The sequence below is a fragment of the Patagioenas fasciata genome, chromosome 3 (genome assembly GCF_037038585.1).
Source record: "Patagioenas fasciata isolate bPatFas1 chromosome 3, bPatFas1.hap1, whole genome shotgun sequence".
NCBI lineage: Eukaryota > Metazoa > Chordata > Aves > Columbiformes > Columbidae > Patagioenas > Patagioenas fasciata.
Genome location: NC_092522.1, coordinates 47,478,918 through 47,501,582, shown reverse-complemented (window position 1 = coordinate 47,501,582; position 22,665 = coordinate 47,478,918). Strand labels below are relative to the sequence as shown.

Sequence of the window (22,665 nt, the reverse complement as noted above, 5' to 3'; positions counted from 1 at the left end):
GGCATTATTTTATTACTCTTATTACAGGTAATTTTTTCTTCCACTGGGGTAAGCCAGTTCTTCTTTCTTGTTTTTATTACCGGCTTGATTTAGCGACAGAGTCCGTCACAACAAACATTTCCAGGGCGGTTTGCACACGGCGCGCGCAGGTGGGTACCCGCCAGCGAAAACTAGCATCTCTTCCACAAGCCCATGGCTCTCCCGACCCTGACCGAGGGATTACGCCAGAAAACAGCACCCCGGAGGGGCCGGCTGGAAGAACCGCTGCAGGCGGGAGGATTTGGGGACGCTCGTCCCGGCCGGCGGGGCCACCGTCAGCTCCGACCCCATGGCGACCACGGCCTCGCGCGCGCGGGCGGGACAACCGTCCCGGCTGTCAATCTCAGCCGGGGCTGCGCCTGCGCACTAGTAGCAGCACAGCGCCGCTCCTCTGTACCGCTTCCAGGAACCTGACCTTCAACGCAGGGCCGGGCCGGTGAGTGCGCTGCTGGGCCCGGGATCTCCCCCAGCTCGGGCACCCCTTCCCCGTGTCCTGCGACCGCGGGCAGGGTGGTCCCGGGCCCCGCTGTGGGACCGGCCGAGGCACGGTGAGGGCTCGCCGCCGGGCCGGGGGCGAGGCGCGCTCGGACAACTAGCGCTTGTGTTCAGGTCCGTCGCGAAAAGATGTCGGCGCCGACGATGGAGGAGAGGAAGGCGTGCTGGGGGGCCCGGGACGAGTTCTGGCAGTGCTTGGACCGGCACGGGGAGGACGGCTCCAAGTGCGCGGAGCTGCGGCGGGGCTTCGAGGGCCGCTGTCCGCAGCAGTGGGTGAGCAGCCCCGGCGTGGCCTCCCAAAGCCCGGCCTAAACCAGCAGGGCCTTCCTGTGCACGTTGGTAGCAGCGGCGGCAGGTGTTTACATTTACCGTGTGAAAGATGGCAACTGCTGAACATGTGCGGTCGTAGGCTTTCTCATTGATAACCCTGTAATCTGGAATATTGTGTCCAGTTCTGGGCCCCTCAGTTCAAGAAGGACAGGGAACTGCTGGAGAGAGTCCAGCGCAGGGCAGCAAAGATGATTAAGGGAGTGGAGCATCTCCCTTATGAGGAAAGGCTGAAGGAGCTGGGGTTCTTTAGCTTGGAGGAGACTGAGGGCTGACCTCATTAATGTTTATAAATATGTAAAGGGTAAATGTCATGAGGATGGAGCCAGGCTCTTGGTGACAACCAATGATAAGACAGGGGACAATGGGTACAAACTGGAACACAGGAGGTTCCACTTAAATATGAGAAGAAACTTCTTCCCAGTGAGGGTATCAGAACACTGGACCAGGCTGCCCAGGGAGGGATGTGTAGTCTCCTGCTCTGGAGACATTCAAAACCCACCTGGACACATTCCTGTGTAACCTCATCTAGGTGTTCCTGCTCCAGCAGGGGGATTGGACTAGATGATCTTTCGAGGTCCCTTCCAATCCCTAACATTCTGTGATTCTGTGAACCCTGTGCCTTTGACCAATATAACGTAGTTGGCACACTCACGGTATTGCTGCGAGATGAGAACTTGCTGAGCAGACCTCGGACTGGCCTGGGAACTATGGGGAGTAGTAAATAAAGGGAAAATACAGTCTTAAACTTTCAAATACACAACTAGATAACACACACAGGCTTATCATTTAATTAAAAAAAAAAAGTTCAAAATGTCTCAGAAACTTTTGGAGGTGCACAGAAATTACCGTTGCTAAAGAACAAAAGCTAATACGAAAGGGAGGTGACACACAGGGCCTGCAGTGGCATGGCATCTTAAAGACTGGCATCTGATATCTTGTGCATAAAAATACTATTCTTCATGCAGTGTAATTTCACACCAAGCCATCTGCTTACATGTTACTCGTTCATTTGTGCTTTTTAGTTTCCTAAGATCAAGCTAAAATTCTTAACTTTTTTAATAGGCATTGCCTTTTAGTAGCAGTAGTGTTAGAGGGCCTGAACAGTTCCAGTTGGAGCCAGCAGGCTGGAGTCAGTTAAAAAAACAGGTACATTCACAGATGCTGTACTCAGTTAAAGCTTGAACACTGCAGTTCTGACGTGCCTCATCTCTAGTGATGGTGGTTTCATCTGCCAGTGCTTTTGCACTACACACACCAGTGGCTCTAGGCAACAAATTCAGAGGTCACATAGTCTGTATTACCATAGAAAAGTTGTTGGATTTACTTTTATGTTAGAAATAACCTTTGCTCATAGCAGTGAAAAATAGCAAAGCAACAGACTACTTTTATTATATACCCATGGAAGTAATGGGGTGGTTGTGACAGGAAATTGAAGTTCACTTCCAGAATGGTAAAAAAAAAAATAAAAAACACACCACAAAACACAAACCCACTCCAGCCTTTTGTCTTTTGCTTCAGAGCAAGAAACTCTTAAGTAGTGTATCGAGTTAAAATCCTCAAGTCCATTCATCAGATTGCTTGTTCCTTAATCATCTTGTGATGCGCAAAACCTTTCCTCTGCTAGTTTCTTATTAACATGTTTTCTCTTTTTAAACAGGTTAAGTATTTTGACAAAAGAAGAGACTTCTTAAAATATAAAAAAAAGCTTGAAACAGAAGGGTATGGTCCTCCAGAAGCTGCTGGCAAGTCTTAGGTAGTTTCCTTTCAAAATAAATGAAGCGAGAATAACTGCGGAAGGAAGCAGGATGAGAAAGCAACAGAACCTGCTTGAGCTCAAGAACTGGTAACCTGACTGCCTCCCTAAAATGCAGGCTGCTGTTCTTGCAAAGTCTCATTGTGTCTGCTGAAAAAAAGGGTCATGCAAAGCTTTTTTATGAGTATAAGTCAAAGAAATACAGACTGTTCACAAATCTAAGAATTATCTTATGGGAATAAACAACTATTTAATAATGTGATATACATATTCTAAAGAGAAGAATAAAAATGTTTTTCAGTAAGTGAACTAGCTTTTCTTTGAAAATTCATTCTACCTTCCCCTCCTTGTCAAAAGGAGGTGGTGGTATAATGTAATTTGTATTTGTCATCTACCAAGTATTTAAAGTATTTTAAAATGCAGTTTAGGTCAGACATGAGTTTATAAAGCATCCAGTGCATATGATACCTAATTTATATATTTTGAGTATGATTATTTTTTATAAGCAATAGGAATTTTTACATTAGCCATAATAGTCAGTTTTCAAGCAGTATTGCTAGTAGAAGTATGGCAGTTATTTATCATGATTCTCACATTATGGCCTTTGGTATAACTTAGCGGTTTTGATTACCTTACTGATACAACTCCATTTAAATATATGGACTGTTTACAACAGGATTAGTAAACTGAACAACTGAAGGTACTTAAACAAGGGGCAGCATTTAATGTAATATGTAAATGAATGTCATTACTGTATCTAAATGCTGGAGGCATTCAATACTTGGGCTACAGTAAGTTTTGACTGTAGTTGCAGGAAGGCACCACTACAATTTCAAGCAAGTTTTGAGGTTGGGATTGTTCTGGTACTATTCTGATGTTCTAACAGAAAAATCACACACACCACACGCAATATAAACAGTATTTATTTCCAATGCAACAGTTTTATTTAAGGAGGTAAAGTATTAATAAGGCATTTAAAAGTCCATCTGAACTACAAGAAAGTAAAACATGCAAAACTTAAGAATCCTCATTCACCCTGAGTTTTTATCTCATCTATTCAGAATTTCGTGTTGTAGCACCATAGCAAGTCACCCAGTTGTCCTATAAGGCACAAAACTCCTGGCAGTTATTTTTGTTTTTGCTTGATCAGTTGTTGCCTTGTATACTCCCAAATCAGCAGAGCTCCACTTACATGAACATTGAGTGATCGAATAATACCCTGCTGAGGAATTTCCACACACACATCGAGGTGGTGAATCAGGTTTGCTGGGATTCCTTCATGTTCATTTCTAGTAAAGAAGAAACAGTAACTTAAATCTGGGAAGAGACAGGTGGTGTAGAAAGCAGATGATGCAAGAGTCACAACAGCATCAAAGCACCATTTGACAAAAAGGTGCATCTGCCCTCAATATAACTGATGAGGACAAGAAATAATTTATTTTTTTTTAAAGCAGTAATACGTTACAGATAACAAAATGTGGGAGACCAAACTAAGCTTTGATGTAGGAAAACTGGTATAGCACTTCAATTCACTGGTCCAGTAGTAGCTGAACACTCAACGTAAGGACTCCCTCTCTGCATTTATTTTGAAACTATACTAATATATAGCAAAATAAGCAGCTATAGATTAAAGGACCAAGCCATGAAGCTGCTGGCACAGCAGGGAAGCTCAAATGCCCACTACATTCAATGAGGCCTTGGTATAAAGGAATGTCAAGACTGATCAATGCCTTGAACTGGAAATATTTCATATACTCAGAATGAGTATACCAGAAGATACAAAGGTCATCAGCAATTAAAACTGTGGTTTTTATTAGAAGAGAACAAAGTGAATATGAGAACTACGTTCTGAAGACAAGCTACATAAAAGATAACGTTTGAAAAACAGGTATTTCTGCCCACTTTGTCCTAAAAGGATAGACAGACCCCTCCTCCTGCTCTCCCTCAGTGACCTTCCAATTCCAGTAGCTTTCTGACTTGTATACACTTTTATCTAGATTTCTTGAAGCAGCCTTCCCTTTGTCACAGCTGAGGCTTGCCTACTTAAAAGGAACTGACTATTCCTTTTCTCTGAAGTCCTCCCAGCCTCTGCTTGTACTGCAAAAACTTGCTACTTCCTCCTCCACCTCGTCCTTAATTTTAAAGTATCTCCCAGCTCTGCAGGCTCCTCAGTCTTCCTCACCAAGTTAGGCAAGGCAGCCCTCCTTGCAGAGCTCACCGCAGCCTACACACACAAGGTCCCATATTACTAATGTGAACAGATGATACCTCTTACTGCACCTGGAAAGCTATAATCCATGCTGCTGCTACCTCCACCCATAAAAAAAGGGAGCTATAGGTTATTAAATATGAGGAGACAGATCCTTGAGGAGTAGTAATCAGTACCTCCCACTCCTTAGCAAACAAAACCAAGCTCTGCTGTTCCATGATCACTTCACATTCTAAATCCACCTTTACCAGTGTCACTTGGTTTCCATACTACAAAGCTCTGACTAGTAGAAGAGATGAACTGCAAGAGGTAGATTTACAAAGAAGTGCATCTTCTTACCCCAGCAATAACAGTGACTTCTCTGGGAAGCAATATTCTGTAAGATCAAAACTTTTAGCAGTCTGCTCCACACCAATAATAGTGTAGCCTTCCATTTTTTTCCGTTGTAAATAATCAACAAGCTGAGATGGTTTCACCTGTCCATCAAGAGTAAAGAGAAATATACAAATATTCAAGTATCACAATTTGTAACTTCTGAAGTTACTGTAAAAATCGATTTACTTGACAGTTTTTAAGATGAATGACTTTTATCCCCAAAGACTGTCCATATACATACCTTAACATTTTAAAAGCTCTTCAGCAATAGCACACATGGTGAACTAATGCTACAAAAACATGCTCCATGAATACAATGAACAAAGGCTTTTCTATGCTGCTGACAGCTACAAGCCTTACATCTCAATGTAAAAGAATCACTCTTGCATGGGGTCAAGGTGCACAGTTGTTATTTAACCTGGAATTCCTTCCCAAAACAATGCAACAGCCAGTACTGAAGCTGAGTTGCCCGACATGCCTCCATTACAGTCAAGAATTTAGTTGTCCTCATCCTACTCTCTGCTTATTTATATTAGATGGCCAATTTTCTCATGCAACAGAAACTATCATCAGCATGATTCTGTACAGAGATTAGACACAAGAACACATGTCCATCACTATTCTGTTTTAGGCAAAACACATTACAATTATCTTGTTCTCAAGAAAAATCTTAAGCTGAAAATAAACACTGGAAAAAAATGAAAAATTTGCACTGAATTTTTCAGATGACTTAGAGCTGATCTTGAAAAACTGATTATTATAAAATATCACAAACATTTTCTATCAAATGCTAAACATCTGTGTTGAAACCCTCATTTTTTAAGCTAGATAATATGTTCTAAAAGCTTAGCTCAAGTTAGCTTCATTCAAACTCAAATGTTATCACCAAAAAGTTAGCAAAAGCAACTGACCAAGCAAGATAAATTAAGTGTTGTTCAACTTTTATAAATAAACATTAAATTCCAATGCACCATTATAGAACACGGTGTAAGATGTAACAATGACAGCTCACAAAATTAGTTTATCCCAATGAGAAATTAAAAGTATTTTTGAAATTCTTTTTATGAGGTTGCCATAAAATTTATACCAAAATACTCAAGATTAAGTCTCAAAGATAACGGCAGGAGTTTCTGTTAAATAAACAGTTCTTTTTTGCAAGACAAAAGATTCTGAACTACGCATCTGATGAAATGTACAATACACTTTTTAGCCATTAAAATATTTCCATTCACCTCAACAAGGGGGAGCCACTGCTCTGCAGAAACACTAAGATGCTGAAACTGCTTATCCTGTACATAATGAAGACTGCCGACAACTAGTGCAGATGCCCCAAATATTTCACTTGTACGACATAAACCTACAAACAGAAGAAATTAAATAATGTTTGTGTAGAAAATAAACACCAAGCCAGAATATTTTAGCAACTGAAAAAGGACAAGGAATCAAAAAACCAAATGGTTACTTTAGTCCTCTATTTTTAATAAGTTTCAGGTGCTTTTTATGTCTGTTCCAAGTCACACTTTTTTTTCTAGTAAATTATATGGAACGAAAAGTTTTGTAACTTAGCAGAAAGATATAAATTAGAAAAGCACTATGTCTGACAACATGCTTCTACAATACTAATTACACAAAGTAATGGGTCAGTGTAAAAGCCTAGGCAGAGAGAGATGGACACATATACACACACTTAAGCTCTAAATCCAGTACCTGTTAAATGAAAGGCTTGAGAGAATGACAGATGAGAGCATTACAGGGCAAACAGCACCAGCTTGTGGGCTTATTTTTCATTAAGAGTCTCACTGCAGTTATTTAAACTGCTGACAACACCAAGTGCAATGCAATAAAGTATTTGCAGGATTTATTTTGTCACAGCTTGCACGATATTGTGAAGGAGTACTTAATCAGAATGGGCACTTTCCTGTCCAACAGTCATGAGAAACTAGTACATTGGCAAGATTTGGCTTAACTGCTATAGAAAAAAATGTAAAAGCAAATTAGTTCCTTTAATTGCATACATAGTTGAAAAACTCAACTGTGATAAGGAATATTAAAAAGAGTAAGCATGATTTACCGCATTGTTCTATTTAATTAATGCATGCTATGTGTAAGTACTCTAAGATCTAAAAAGTTTAAAAACGTGCAATCAACCTTACCTCCTAAATTGGTAGGTTTATCAATAAGCGAAGCCACCACTATCAGTCTGCTGTTTGATTTACCAAGTTTAGTAGCACGATCCTGAAATACCATTTCCAGGTCTAAACTAGGAGTGCTGTTCTTCCAGGGTATAATCTTTTTCTGAACATCAGTCCATTCTGTCTGGCTATCTGTTTCAACTGAATTTGAACCTATAAAAAAAAGCATTGGTCATATGACTATGCAAATGGTAACTAAACTACTGCTTCGGTGAAGATGATTATCTAAATGCTAATACTGTACACATCATTAGTCATCTGCTATTATTTTATGGCACATACTCTGCTCATGTAGACACAAGGCTACTCCAGCAGGATAATGTAAGATATCAGATTGAATACAGATGTATACAGCTACTACGTAAAACCAATTATATTTAATATAAATTAGCTATATTTTACCCATGTCTTGCTGAGACCAGTCACTTGGTTTCAGATCAAGAAGTTCCATTCGAGAATGATACCACTGAAACGTTGATGGCAAAGGAACATCAGTGAATCTGTCAAATTTAGTAAGCGAGATCCACTCATCTTCAGCAAGTTCCGAAAGACGGGGAAGAGCGTAAAATATTGTCTGCAATATAACAGTGTTATTAGCAGAGCACCACTAAAGCAAGTAAAATACGTAATTAATTAACCACTGGTAACTTTATCACACACATCTTTTATCTAGTATTCTGTTATTTTAATACTTGTTTTTCTCATCACTTGATACAACTTATTGATATATCTCTCAATATTCATCACTTTATATATAGTGCTATCCCAAACTTTCATAAATCTACTTTCCATCTCTCTCTGATTAGCCATTTTTTAAGATCTGCATTAATTACTGTTCTGAAACTCTAGAATTGCTGCTATGCTTCTCAGCACAGGGGTCTTGTGAAAATGTTTTATGTGTAACACTAAAGAGTTTTCAAGATGCCTTCATGAACTGCTAGCAAAGAATGTGAATTGATTTAACATAAAAAAGGAAAAAGGTAAAATCCAACTCAGCACTACCCATACAGCTAACCACAATCTATCATGGAGGAACAAATGCACATAGCACGGGAAAGGCTGAATAAGATCAAGAGTTTAAAACCCGTATATTTTGTTCATCCCAATGCACCCTCAAGTGGAAGGTGAAGATGCACCCTAAATACTTTTCAGTACTTAACAAGTATTAGCCTTAATAACTTTTTTCTTGTTCAAGATTTTGACTTCCAAATTTTCCTAAGTCATATCTAGCATATTTAAGTGTTCCAAAAATATTTTACAGAACATCAGTTAAAAAAAAAAATTCTTCTCTGAAAGGTGGCACTATTTGTGCCAGAACACACGTAGCCCTCTTCACATTCATGTTTACCTTCTATTTTCATGTTAGTTCCTCTCTAGTTTTTATCTGCACCCTTATTCTGCTTGCCTTTCCTCAGTGTTTATTCAGCTCTCAGTTATTTTGGCTGTGGCAAAAAGGATAACTGAAAAAGATGCTTTAGGAGTTATGTATCTGTATCCCATTCATATCAAACAACAATTTAGTTAAGCAACCTCAAGCAGATGTCTCAAAAAAATTAACAAACTACATGTGACTAAGTAGATGCTCCTTAGTTATTAGAAGAAACTCTTCAAGACACAAATATAAAACCTGATTAACTCCGACACAGATGGGCACATTCATCACACGTAACTTCTTAACTGAACTAGGTTTTTAACACGGTATTAGAGAATTAAGCTGCGGTCTTAGTCTAAAATCCATCACAATTTAGGTGAAGTAATTTTTCAGAGTTTTAAATGAACAACAGTTGATCATTATTCATCCTATATTATAACACACAAAGGAAGTTAAATATATAGTTGTAAAACTATGCAAGTAGAATGATCAGCAATAGTTTTGGACTTGCCTCTAGACTATAATCCCCAAGTGGATGAAATGTTGCAAAGAAGAAATGATCTTGGATTCGCTGCCAGTTCCTTCTAGCATTCCTGCAATTGCAGAAAGTAAAGCAAGATGCACAAAAAAAGGCAACGTACGAGATTTTTTTTTCTTTAAATTGTCAAATTGGAATAAAGCACCCTGACTGTATTTCCTGCATACTGTATGGGAAAGAAAATACTTCAACAATTAAGTAAGGACCCATTAAGAAAACAAACAAGAAACACTCCCTACCCCCAACAAAACAAAAACCACAAAACCAAACAAAAAAACCACCACCAACAAAAACCCCAAACCAACCAAAACAAAACCAAAAACAACCAACCACCAAAACAAACAAACCAACCACCAAAACAAACAAACCAGCCAACCAACAAAAAAACCCCACGAGCCAACCAACCAAGCAAAAACCACAACCAGCATTCAGGAAATAAGTCTTATTTATGTTTCAAGGCCTCCAAATACTATTACCAAAAGAAGCAAGTTTCACTAGAAAGAGTATCCCACCTAGGTCTCTGAAGGAAACTAAATACTAGCCGTTGGTTCACTGACAAGTTCTGGTTGTCCAAATGAAAAAAGAAAAGCAGACTCCTCTTCCGCTGCTTTTCCCTATCCTCTGTCTTGACATGTGATTTAACAGTGACTCTGATCAGAGAAATTAATATTAAAGTTCTCAAAAACCCAAACCACCATGCATGTCAGTAGCAGTCCTAAGTTTGTGTTGGCTGACAACACTGTCAGAAATCCTAAATAGTTTTAAATAACTCCTAAAAGCAGGACTAAAAAAAAAAAGGATACAAACACACAGCATAAAATTTAACTGAATTGTTATATTTCCAAATCAGTAAGCGGAAAAGCATTTAGGTAAAGCTCATTTAATCATCACCTACAATTACTTTCCCTATCCATCTTTTTTCCCCCACAGGAGTTTTTTCAAATACTAACACAGAAAACATTTCAGATTTTATATTTGAGAATTTACTGGTACCAGGAAGCTTGGAAGAATGATTTGTATTTCAAAAACCATCAGGTAAGAAAATTAAACACTCCCAACAGTCCTTTTTACTGCACCCCTAAACTATGATTACTGTTCAAACATGCCATCAGACAGTAATGCTACACTAAATTACCACTTCATCTTCTTTGCTGATAATTACTTTCAATTTCCCAGTCTTGGTTTATTTTTAAACAGAATACCGCACCCCACCCACTCCCACTTAAAAACCCAGAGAAATTATCAAGTGCTAATTTAGAAAATTAGACTTGCTGCAAATGACTCAGAAGAACGAATATTAAGCTTCAAGTCAGAAAAATGTTACTAACCCTGTGCCATGCATGTTTTCCACTTGTTGAAGGCTGGATTCAATAACGGGTGTCAGAGCTTCGAATTCTTCCACATGCAACATTCTGCACATACCCCAGATTTTTTTAAGGGCAACCAATGCATAAAGTCGAACGCTGAAATTATGGTTGAAACACCACTGCAGGACAACTATGAGAGCCTTCTTCAAAGCTGGCTTCTAAAAAAGCAAAGATAAATAAGTCATTTATGTTAAGTATTAATGTACGATTTAGAAGTAGAAAAGAGTGGCCCAAGAAACACTGGCTTCCTCAAAAGTCTTTCAGAAAGTCCAAAACTTTAACAGTACATACATATATGTGCAAATACAAGCTGCAGAACATGGTACTGATTTCCTTCCTTCTCACTAGGGCACAGATCTACAGCCGCACTTCAGTTTTGAAAATTAATTTGCTTGGAAAATCATTATTCTGCATACATGGAAACCTCCATTTACTTCTGATTTTCTAGCACTTAGGAAGCTGATCTTGCAAACGTATACAAATGGTAAAATATAACAAATTCCTGGATTGCTACAGATGTGAAGTAGTTGATCTAATGTAACACTTGACTGTATTTCATCCATTTTGAAGTAAAGTAAATAAATTCAGAATTCCAAATACAGAATTCTAAATGTAAAATGGTCTAGCTATTGCCAAAAACCATATATGAGTGTCATTCTACAGAAACATCACCTTCTTCCAGGTTATGTCTGCCCAATTTCATGCAGGTTAAACAAGAACAGAAAGAAAAACAAACCCAGGTGCATCCACATATTCAGTTAAAAGTAGAGTAGATATTCTAGAAAACCTCACAGGTAATCAAACCCTTTGTAGCCAGAACATCTGCCATTTAGCTAATTTTCAAAGTCCAATATGTTACAGAGGTGACAGGAAGAGTTGGTGTTTTCCATATCAAAGGATACCTTAGTAGGAAGTGGGCATTAAGAAGGTTTTGAAAACAGACTGCAAAAATGTTTTTTATTTCAGAAATCCACATACAGTAACTGAATAAAGAATGAGCACTTTTAGTCAAACTTACCTTCTCTGAGGTATTCTGAAGAATGATGTCAAAGTGTGATAACACTGATAAAAACGTGCAGATGCTTGTTTTAAGCTTTTCTTCACCCTAAAGCAAAGGAGAACGTAACAGGAAATACGTGTATATAAAAATGTTTTTACACCCTATAACCTTTCACGGCATGTTCTGCAGATGCAGCATCAACGCTATCAAAAAACTGCTTCCACAGAAAAATTTACTAAAATATAAAGATCCTATTATTAAGATTTCATTTTTCCTAACAAATTATTTCCTTTTTATTAACACATTGATCAGAACAAAGTACACATCAGTGTAAATGGGCTAAAATTCAATCCAAATTCACTGTATTTTCAGCCACCCTGTGTCAAAAAAACCCTCTAAACCCAATAAAAACCTTGGACACTCTTTTTAGTGCTCACACTTTTCCACATCATTACAAACTTGGGTACCAGATTCAGAACAAATAGCCTCACCCATGTTCTGTACTGGAAGAAATGTTTTCACACACAGTTCTATTCACCACTTTTCTTCACAAATACAGTTCCTACCAATCCATATTGCCACAGCACTGCACTGGGCGCTCAAGTTCAGCTTATTTTTCCAATATGACCCTGAAAATCCTTTTCAGAGTCATCATTTTCCAAGGTAGCCTCTGAAAATACAATCTGTGCTTTCTGCTCCCTCTGTCCGAATGGGCCCACTGTGGTTCAGTACATTTGTTATCAGCATGAGATCGCTTTGATCCAATAGGTTACAATCTACTAAAATGAAAGCAATTTCAGATGCCTGAGCTCTTGGAAAGAATCACGAAATGGCAAAAGGTTACATCCCTTACAGCACTTTTCATCAGTTCAAATAAGCACAAGAAGCTATCTTTATGCACTTAAAGTACAAATTGTTTACTGAAAGAATTTTTTCCCCTACCTAGAAAACAAGCAAAAAAAAAAATCCCCAAAACCACACCAAAAATCACCAGCAAGCACAGTTGTCTCAGACCAGGATTAAACACCTGCCTGGTTTTGGTTAAAAAGAAAAGTATATATGCAGTTTTCTCATTTTTTTTTAATCTAATTTTTATTCTTGTCCTACTCTTTGTTTTTAAAGAAAACTAGGATAGCTATTAGGCTATATAGACAAGCCTATGTAAACAAGAAGACATCTCTGTTTAACTACTGGTGAGCTTCAGCAGAGGCACCACTGCAAGTCAAATCTTCCCATACACTGGAGGAGATAAAAGCACATACATTTTTTACTCAGCCTAATGCATAATGCTAACAAATTCAAGGGTATCAATGCAGAGAACTGATGCAGGTCAACTCTTACAGGTAATTACTTAAAAAGAACCCAAGACATACAAATGAAACGCTAGGAAGTCAGTTCTCAGTCAACCGTTTCACGACTTTTGGGACCATAATGCCTGCCTCCAGTTTTGGAACGACACTGCAGAACTCTGCTGTGAGAGAAGTCCACATTAAAAGCTGCAAATTGGATACATGTTGTGCAAGTCATGTTCCTACTGACAAACATCATTACGCAGAAGACTAAACCTGTGTGTGGAAACAAGTGACTTGCGTCATCTTCCCAAACTTGGAATGTATTCCTGGTGGTTCTTTTATTGGGGACTGCAAAGAGTGCTCTGACTCACTACACCAGCTCCCCTCTGCCCTGAGTACGTTATAGAAGGTAACGGAAAACTCGAATCTATAGGAAAAAAAAGAACGTATGGGAAGACAAACGGTACTCTCTTTTTTCAGATTACTCTTCAACTGAATGCAAAAGTTCTTACTTACGTAGCAAAAGCAATCCCAGAATTTATTAAGGAATCGGGGGTATTTATGTAGACTCAGGATAACAATCCATTCTATGAAGTATTTCACAGATGCCTGATTGTTATCAAATCCAGCCTGGAAAACTTTGTCAAGGATTCCACACAAAAAATTCTGAGAAAACAAAATCAGATAATCATTTAGTATATTGTTAGAGTTATTTCCATGAAGATAAAAATTCTAAATAAAAGAACATTCTTAGCTTTATCATAATATAACAAATGAAAACATTTTAGAACCATTTAATTACACTGTGAAAATGCATTAGGTGAAACTAAAATTTCTCAATTTTCTGAGTGTTCATAAAGTAGCAACATTTCTTCTAAATGAAAAGCTTTAAATCAGATAGCACAGTTTTAAACAGAAACAATCTAGTCTGCTATAATTCCCAAATCCAAGAACTAGTTTTCAGTGACCTCTAGAAATGAATCATAAATCCATGATTTCAGACCGAAAGAATGAAACCACACAAAGCTTCTACATCAAGCACAGAGATTACATACCTTTTACACCCTGCTGTAATTTAACGTGCAGTCTGCATGAAAATGAAATTATTCTTGAAAGTAGGTATTTATTTATCTGTTTAAGAATTTACAGTGAAGAGCAATACCTGGTCAAGCTTCGGAAGAAGAATGAGGAGTGTCTGCCATACCCGGTTTTTAATCCTATGCTGTAAAGAGTTTGCATAATAGCGCGTTCTAGATCTGGATACCAGTTCATCCTAAAAGCAAATTGAAAGGTTTAGAACCCATTTTTCCTTTAAAATTGAATATATGTAAATATACTTTATTGTTCTGAGGAAGCAACATCTAGTGCACAGCTAGTATCCACCTTAAATATAAAGTTAGGAAAAATACACTAATTTCATTTATTTAGAATAAAATTTTGAAGCTGGTCCATGAGAAGTTTGGAAATTTGAAAAAAAAAATACAATTCCACTTAGTATTTATACTTAAGAGCAGAAAAATGTTAGGTATTAAGACTCTTCAAACAGCAGAAACTTGATGAATTTACAGCATCTACCGTATATGAATAACTAAAATAGTACTATTAAAATGAAGCATGAAGACTCAAGCTGTCATTTAGGTATATAAAAACTAAAGACCCTAGGAGAAGAGATGACTGTGTAAATGGAAACATCTATCCTTCAGTCTACATTTTCAAAATGGGTTTAGTCATGCTATCAATTAGATCAGTTTGTAACTACAGCCCTAGTTTTAAGACAGAATTGATATTCTGCAATAAGATGTTTTACATGAAAGACAATAGATGAGATAAACAGAGCTTTAAAAAGATTTGCCATTCATGTTCACGTATAGCTCACGTCCTTTCTCTACATGCTCTGTTTTGGCCTTCAGAACACATGACAGTCAAAACAATTTCGTTAATTTTTTCAGAAGAAAATTATTTGGTCATCCAAGTCCTATATTAATATTAAAATGCAAATACACTTTATTTTTACATGTTTAAGCAAGTAAGGAAGTAACTTTTGAAGATCACTTCTGCCACTTGATCAATCTTAAAACACAAATATTAACCATTTTACTCCAGTACTTAATTTACAGGAATGAAGAACCACCCATTTCTTGTTCTTCAGGCAACAGCAGAATTCTATAGTGCTAGAATGCATGGGTGATGCTGTAATAGCAGCTGTAGTAATTTACCATTGATTTTACACTAGTGCCAATGCATAAGTAGCTGTGATATAAACGAAAATCAGACCCAACCTTCTCCATTAATCCTATTTATAAAGGTCTTCTGAGGAGACAACAGTTCTCAACTCAAAAGGTAGTCTGCAATTGTTAAAGTGAAATGTGGTGCTTCAAAATGCAGCATAAAAGAACATTCTTAATGGAACAATGGTTACAATCTGTATAATGTTTTGTGAAGTTAGAAAATCCATTAAAAAGAAAAATAAACATGAAAGACATTTTTTACTGTTTTGGGTTGGCTGAATTAACTCCTGTCTCGTAACAAAAAAACAAAGAAGGAATATTACTGGGCAAATCTAGACAGGCTATACAAAAAACTGTGAATACATCCTGTCAACTGTAAACACTCTGTGTATTAATAATTGTACTAACATTACATTTATATACCAAGAGAAATGAAGTTTACCTTATCAAGCAGTTTGATGAAAATGTCTTCTATGAACGTCTTATGCAAGATATTTGATCCATCCAACAAGCACAGAAATTTAATAGCACAAACCCGAACGTAGTGATCATCTCGATTTGTACTGTAAAATATTAATTAAAAAAAAAAAAAACAAAAAACTCTACTTGTTCACACCAGGATAATTCCTGAATTATAAAAAAGCACCAAACATCATCTTGAACAAGTTGTCTGTATTGAGACAATATGCAAATACCCAGAACCAGAATTTTAAGCTCTGTCCATAGTTGCTGATGAACAAAAGTAGTGAGCTCCAGATAACCTGCCCCTGTTTCTATCTACAGGTCTTCAATACCATCTAAGTGTTTAAGATAATCTTCTACAGAAATAGCTGTAATATAAAGAAGTTTTTCTAAACTGTAATCTTTAAACAACTAATTCATGCTTACAGTTTTGGTCAAATATTTATTCTAGTCCAAAACCATACTCGATTGATATTAGTTACTCAGGGACATCTGGCATAATTAATGCCAAGAGCAGAATTAATGGCATTATAGGTAACAAAGCATCACACACCTGCAGACTGTCACAATCAGAGGTTTTGGAAACCAAAAAACTCCTGGGAGAAAATACAGGAGTACTGAACTAGAAGTGGTAGCAGATTTTTAGAAACTCAGGTCTTGGCAACTAGCAAACACTGTATTAAACTGTTTCTCTGACTTTCTTCCACTGAGTAAAGGTGGGAGCGAAGCTACAAACGAAGTTCAAATAATCCAGCAGCCAATGTCCCTCTTTCAAAAAACTGGAGACAGAACCTATGGCCAGTATGCAAGCTAAAAAGGCCAACAGCCAATGTTAAAAAGTCAAGCTCCAAATCTGGCTGCATTAAATCCCGAGTCTCTTAACCGTCAGTAAAATATCTGCATCCTAAGAAGTATTTCTTTTACAAGGTGAAACAACGAGGAAGTAGTTATTTCAAGTTCCATTCAGGTTAACAAATGGGATGTATTTTCCTGAAAATACTTAACTTTTTTTTACGTTTTGTGTTTGAAATACGAATGTAATGTGACGTATATCCCGTGGACCGATATTAAAGGTTAAGAATATACGAAGCTGACTTCAAAAAGAGCATCTTTCCTATTTATTGTACTATCAATTGTACCAAAGACACTATTCAGACTAAAGATTCTAAGATGTATCCTCAAAATCATTACCTTTCTGTAACAACATTTGCTGCACAATTTTCTCCAAGATTTTCTATGAAGGCATGCACATCCTGAATAAGTCTTCACATAGGAAAGATGACAAAGTCACAAAATTAGTAGAATAGCATAAAAAAAACCCTTCAATAATTATCTCAAATTTTAAAAGAAAACAAAGTGCACAGAATAATAGCAAATATAATCATAAAGATATTTTTTATACCTTTGATCCCTCCTGAATACAGTTCCAAAGACACAAGCCTCAGTGATAAGTTCACAATAATTTCCAGCATTTAAGAAAGCGTTTGTCAAGGCACTTCCCTCATCAACAGTGGGAAATATCCAAGATCGACAACAATGACTAAGGACTACATTGAAGACTCCAGTCTTTGTAGTGGACATATCTATGAGCTTGAAAATTATCTGAAAATAAGAAGAAATAAAAGATTCAAAATTTAGTTTGCAGAAGTCCTAGAATTATTAGAATAATATTGCAGTGGTATCTATTTTAGCAGGCCTGATTTCTTTCTGCATCCTAGATCTGCTTAGGTTAATTCTTTGTTCAGTCTACTTACTATTCCCCATTCTAAGGACACGTAAATGGGCAACAATTGGCCCAGTACACGTTTATGTTAACAAAAGATATCCGTTTAAGCAAGGTTCACTTCTATAACACCAGATGCTTTGCTCCTGATAAATGGAAGAAATGCACCTGAGCTTACTTCAGTGACTACAAATGTGGTGTTTCTAATCAATCCTTATCAGTTTAGGGAAAAAAAAAAAAAAAAAAAATCAACAAAATTTCTTTCATAGGTAGCTGTATCACAAATTCTCTTCTTTAGTAAGGATTACATTCATGTTGAAGTTCAAGTTTGTAGTTAATGTGGAAAAACATCTTTGTACCATTTACTTTTGGTTTTATTTGGTTTTGTTTTTTGTTGTTTTTTGTTTGTCTGGTTTTTTTGTGGGCTTTTTTTTTTGAGGGAAGCATATCAAGATACATGAAACTGCTATCTAGAAATCCTCCAAAAAGGAGAAAAACAAAACAAGAAAAGCCGTCCCAAAATTTTCCTTCCCTACTCCCTTCATTAAGCTAAGTGCAAGAGTAAACTTCAGCTACAAAGTAGCTTTTTTTTATGAAACGGCAAGCATTTGGGAAGGACAGGGAGATCCAGAATTAACAGGTAGATTTTTTTATAAATTCCTTTTCAGACAACATCGATTAGAGATGTCAATGAGAATGGTTTTCCAGAAGATGTGACAGCTCTTAGAAGACAAAGCTTCTTCTCTTCCCTGCTCCGAAACAATACTGTTCATAATGTGAAAATTCTCTGACAATAACTCTGTTTGTATTAGAGAAAGTTGTTCTGAATTGCTAAGGAATAAAGCGCCAAGAAGTTCACAAAGAGCCTAAATTGAAATACTGAAATGCACTCTGAAGAAACACCTTTTGGGGAAAAACAAAACAAATAAATACTAAATAAAAAAAAAACTAACACTAAACAACACCACCCCCCCAGCCCGAAACACTGCGTCTTTTTTAATAAAGTTTTCTTTTAATGCATAGACAGGCATTGTAGCTTTCCTAATAATTCCAAAATCAAACTATTGTGGTTCACTTGAGAAGCACATGACATTTACTACTAATTTCTAAAAATCCTGGAATGTTTTTCAACTGTTTCATTAACATAGTAAAAGTGCAGCACACACATAAAAACTTAAGTTCTAGCACAATCAATACTTGAAAAAGTCAAAGAAAAAAAAGGAAAAAGCAGCAGAAGAAATGAAGCCTAAGAACAGAGTGCTCTGGGCACCACTGCAGAAGCCCTTCCGGATTTTACCACAGCAATATTCCCCTTTTTTGGCTCAAACCCCCTTTGTTCCACCCCTTCTGCTATTAAAAAGATGGAGTGCACTGCAGTAGACAAAATTAAAATTATGCTTCTGTGACAAACCAGTATCAGGCAGTTCCATTTTTCCTTTCTCTGTATCTACAACTGCACAGCCATTGCATAAGGGGTCAATGGCAACCAGGACTGCCAAGGGTGGGATAAGAATATATGTAAGTAGGCACTTGCTTGGGAACTTTCTCTTCATTTTCATAGGAAGGGGCAGAAGGTGGCTCGACCAGATGCCCTTTGTTGAGTATAGGAGACCTTCATTACCTCCTTGGTGCCTGCTGCCATGGTATGTCCCACTGCAGACAACGGGATAGCTGTCACACAGACTCAAGACTCGGCAAAATACACCTTACATAATGCTTGACATACTAACACTGAAGTTAAGACAGTAATTCTGAGACTTTAAACCAACTTTAAGACCAAAGAAAAACAAAAAAATAACTACAGCTCATCAGTTACTACAACACTGACCATACAATTACCCATTACAGATATTCATTAAAAGAAAAAGCTAGCATTCCTAAAACTGAAGAGATATTTTACCACCTTTGCATACGTATCTGATTTTGGCTTCGGTCCACATGACGACTATAAATACAAAGTGTTATCTACTGTTTAAAATAGATGACAGTAACATTCATTTGAAGCACACTTTCAAGAAGAACTAAGAGAAAATAAATGGGACTATATTTTAAGATACTTAAGGCTAATACAGAAATAGCCTAGCAATTTTATATAGCCAGGAAGTGTCAATTTTTCTATATTTTATTAAATACCATTTTGGAGTGTCTGGGCTGAAAATAAAGCTGAGAAATTTGCTATTATTTACAGTTATGAGTTTGACACCAGGACAGAGCTATTTATGGTGACTTCAAAGCAAAACTGCAACCCCTCCTATTGCGATTTCTGCCCTAAGGCCAAAGCAGCACATGGCACACTAAGGCAAGAACACATACATACTGGTAACTAATATATAAAGTATTACTGCTCCGGTAAAAGTCTTGCTGTCGGCTGTTCTGCACAAGCATTTAATTGATGCTCAGAGGGAGAAAAAAACAAAAAACCCAAGAAAGATTATGCAGAAAAGAGTAAACAACTTCACAGTGTTTAGAGCCAAGATGAATCGACATCCCAATACTGAATACAGTTTTAGTGACTCAAAAAAAGAACAACATGATATATGCAGGAACTTCTGGAGTACAGATAACCGCATACTTTTTACAAAAAACCAAAACAAACAAACTCAATGGTAACTATGATTTTGTTTTCTACATCTGGACTTGTAGAAGAAAAAAAAAAAAGGCTGTTAAAGCAGCAGTTAAGTTGGCTTATTCAACAGTATCTACTAAAGTTTTGAATCGTTCTAACTTTTCATTTAAGAAAATATTTTCATTAAGACTGAACTATTAGAAAAAGGCACAATTTTTTCAGAATATTGATAGTTTGTGACAGTTTGGGTGGCTAATCCTGAACAAAATATTCAAGAGAAAGTATATAAAGTAAAAATAAAAACTTGTTTTGCTGAATATAGAAGATACTCAACAGTCTGAAAAAAAAAATAAACAAATAGTACATCTCATTTTCTGTGTTACAAGAATAAGGAATATATTTATCCTTAATCCATTTCTCATCTTTTGACTTTAGACTCTCAAACTAGTACCTTTTCGGAAACGAGAAACTCACATCAATAGCTGAAAGATAAATAAACAGTAAAATACATTTTTAGATCCAGATAAAATTTAAGAATTCTTTCTTGGGAAACAAGCATAAACTGACCTCTTTTATTTTGGCATATGCTTGCTGCTTTGCACTTGCAGCCACAGCTAGAACCTCAGTATCAAAGATGAACTGAACAAAAGCTTTTAGATTGGACCAAAATATTAGCTGTGTGTTGCTCAAAGAGGATATAATTTTCCAAGCCAAATCAAATGCTTCTATGCAGAGAGACTCCGCTGAGCCCAGAAGCTGAAAACAAAGAGAATAAAGTGTTACATTTGAAAAAAAAAAAAACAAAAAAACCCAAAAAAAAACAACAAACAAACCACCACACCCCAAAACTATTAATACTGTGCAATTGTTTTATCTTTTACCTTGGGAACAAGGACTTTCATGCAGTCAAACACAGGTAGGACTTGGTCTGAAGGAAGAATAGTTAGGGCTTCTAATGCAGACTCTAGAATTTTTCTTGACCTTTCAACTGTAAATAATGACATTTCTGAAGTTTCTTCATGCTCTTGAGCCAGTGTTGGAAATGAATTTAAAACAAAACGAAGGCAAATCCACTGGTCATGAACATAGCGTGCAACAATTTTCCCCCATCCTTGGGATGTTGTTTCTTCACATAAGCTGTAATGAGAGTATTATTCTGAAATACACATTGTATTAATTTGTCCTGCGCTTTTCTACTGCACCAGGAACAGCTTAACTGTACAAACTCACTATACTTCTCCAAAATGCTAAAATTTACACAGGGTCAAGGGAGACGGGACAAGTTCACAGAACATAAATTTACCAATAAGGTTTTTTAAACACAGAAAAATCAGTTCTGGGCCCAGGCAGTTTCCTCAGTCATAAAAATCTGCAAGAATATTCAATGGAAACATCACTATATGCTGTCCATCTCTTTTTTTGTTAACTAAATATTTGTTTTTTCACCCCCAGGCCTGCTTTAGGCTTCCCTTCCCCAACAATACATAATTTCCATTTAAATTTGCTTGCGTACATGCTTGTGCAAGGTTTATTTAATTTGCCCACAATATTTAAGCTCGCATAAGGATAAGCAATGTTCAAAGCCAGCTCTGGCTTCATAAGTCTAGAGGTCTGAGCAAAAGAACCTTCGGTCTGATCAATTATGGCTGCTTTACTGTTCTAAAACCTGAATGTAAAAACTAAAAAGCAACTGAGTAAACAGTTTGTGTCCATATTGGCAACTGAGTAAACAGTTTGTGTCTATATTGGCAAAAAGTTATAAAAGAAAAGAACAGGAAAACCCAGCATCTTAATCACTCCTCCATGCTAATCAAATTTATTCTGGAGAATTATCAAAGCTATAGCACACACATACCTACTTTTTTCTTCAATATAAGATGGCTTCTTCAATATTTCATTGAACCCAGAAAAGGAAATAAATCTCCTCAGAGCATCCACAGAAGGCAGAGATTCAAGGTGTGCTTCAGGTTTCTGATCCAGTATCTCACAAACTGCTGTAAGTGATGCCATGCCAGCTACTTTTTTAATTTGTTCCTTAAGCTTTGGCTCCTAATTAAAAGCAAATCATACATAAACAAACTTACACCGATTTCTTCTAACGTGATACCTCAGACACCATATGATACCAACTCAGCATCCTCCTCCTTCCTTATTTTCTTACCCTATGCATAACACAGAGTTTCTTGGTTGGGTCAGTGCAATCAATCACAAGTTGCAAGCACCGAAAAAAGTATAAACCTTGCAAATTACAGTCACTTATTCGTTAAGTGCAGGTGTGTATCTCAACTATAGTGTTGGCAGGTAGCAGTTTATTGCTGGATGGCAATTAGAGAAAATATGCTGGTCCATGTAGTGAGAAACTAAGTGCAAGAAGATAGCTAAAATTCAGAGTACCACATGCTAAATGCTCCAAGAGGCTAAAAGGTCACAACATCTACTCTGTGTGATAAACACATATATTGCAAGAGACACAAAATAAAACGACTCAGTAAAAACAGTCAATGAGCATATAGTTACCTAAGAAAAGCTCAATGTTATTTAAATATCTTCAAGATACTTTCAGCTGTCTAAAGCACAGAAAAGATTTTTCTCATTTGTAATTATTCAGCAGTTTTTTTTTCTTCTTAAACTGAAGATGTACTACATATGCAACTGAAATCATCATGACAGTCTAATTCCACTGAATTCAAAATAATTTGGTAGAGGTCCCCAGTGAACACTATG

General features: G+C 37.0%; 2 protein-coding genes across 4 annotated transcripts in view; one reads left to right on the top strand and one right to left on the bottom strand.

The window, feature by feature from the left end:
• Positions 1 to 395: 395 nt before the first annotated feature.
• On the top strand, positions 396 to 2,926 carry COA6 (cytochrome c oxidase assembly factor 6). The gene is made up of 3 exons (XM_065834159.2): positions 396 to 475; positions 649 to 807; positions 2,522 to 2,926. The coding sequence occupies exons 2-3, from the start codon at positions 664 to 666 to the stop codon at positions 2,615 to 2,617; spliced, it is 240 nt and encodes a 79-aa protein (XP_065690231.1). The 5' UTR covers positions 396 to 475; positions 649 to 663; the 3' UTR covers positions 2,618 to 2,926.
• A 598-nt stretch (positions 2,927 to 3,524) lies between these two features.
• The window catches only part of TARBP1 (tRNA guanosine 2 -O-methyltransferase TARBP1), a 40,210-nt gene continuing 21,069 nt past the window's right edge, over positions 3,525 to 22,665 (bottom strand). For all 3 annotated transcript variants that reach the window (XM_071806291.1, XM_065834157.2, XM_065834158.2), the window contains exons 15-30: positions 21,797 to 21,990; positions 20,823 to 21,078; positions 20,509 to 20,697; positions 17,055 to 17,254; positions 16,844 to 16,915; positions 15,633 to 15,753; positions 14,125 to 14,235; positions 13,479 to 13,628; positions 11,689 to 11,775; positions 10,632 to 10,828; positions 9,277 to 9,358; positions 7,796 to 7,967; positions 7,355 to 7,546; positions 6,434 to 6,558; positions 5,166 to 5,302; positions 3,525 to 3,906 (exon numbers count right to left, since the gene is read on the bottom strand). In XM_071806291.1, coding sequence (XP_071662392.1) covers positions 3,744 to 3,906; positions 5,166 to 5,302; positions 6,434 to 6,558; positions 7,355 to 7,546; positions 7,796 to 7,967; positions 9,277 to 9,358; positions 10,632 to 10,828; positions 11,689 to 11,775; positions 13,479 to 13,628; positions 14,125 to 14,235; positions 15,633 to 15,753; positions 16,844 to 16,915; positions 17,055 to 17,254; positions 20,509 to 20,697; positions 20,823 to 21,078; positions 21,797 to 21,990 — 2,448 coding nt within the window. In that variant the 3' untranslated portion in view covers positions 3,525 to 3,743. The remainder of the gene's footprint in view (positions 3,907 to 5,165; positions 5,303 to 6,433; positions 6,559 to 7,354; positions 7,547 to 7,795; positions 7,968 to 9,276; positions 9,359 to 10,631; positions 10,829 to 11,688; positions 11,776 to 13,478; positions 13,629 to 14,124; positions 14,236 to 15,632; positions 15,754 to 16,843; positions 16,916 to 17,054; positions 17,255 to 20,508; positions 20,698 to 20,822; positions 21,079 to 21,796; positions 21,991 to 22,665) is intronic.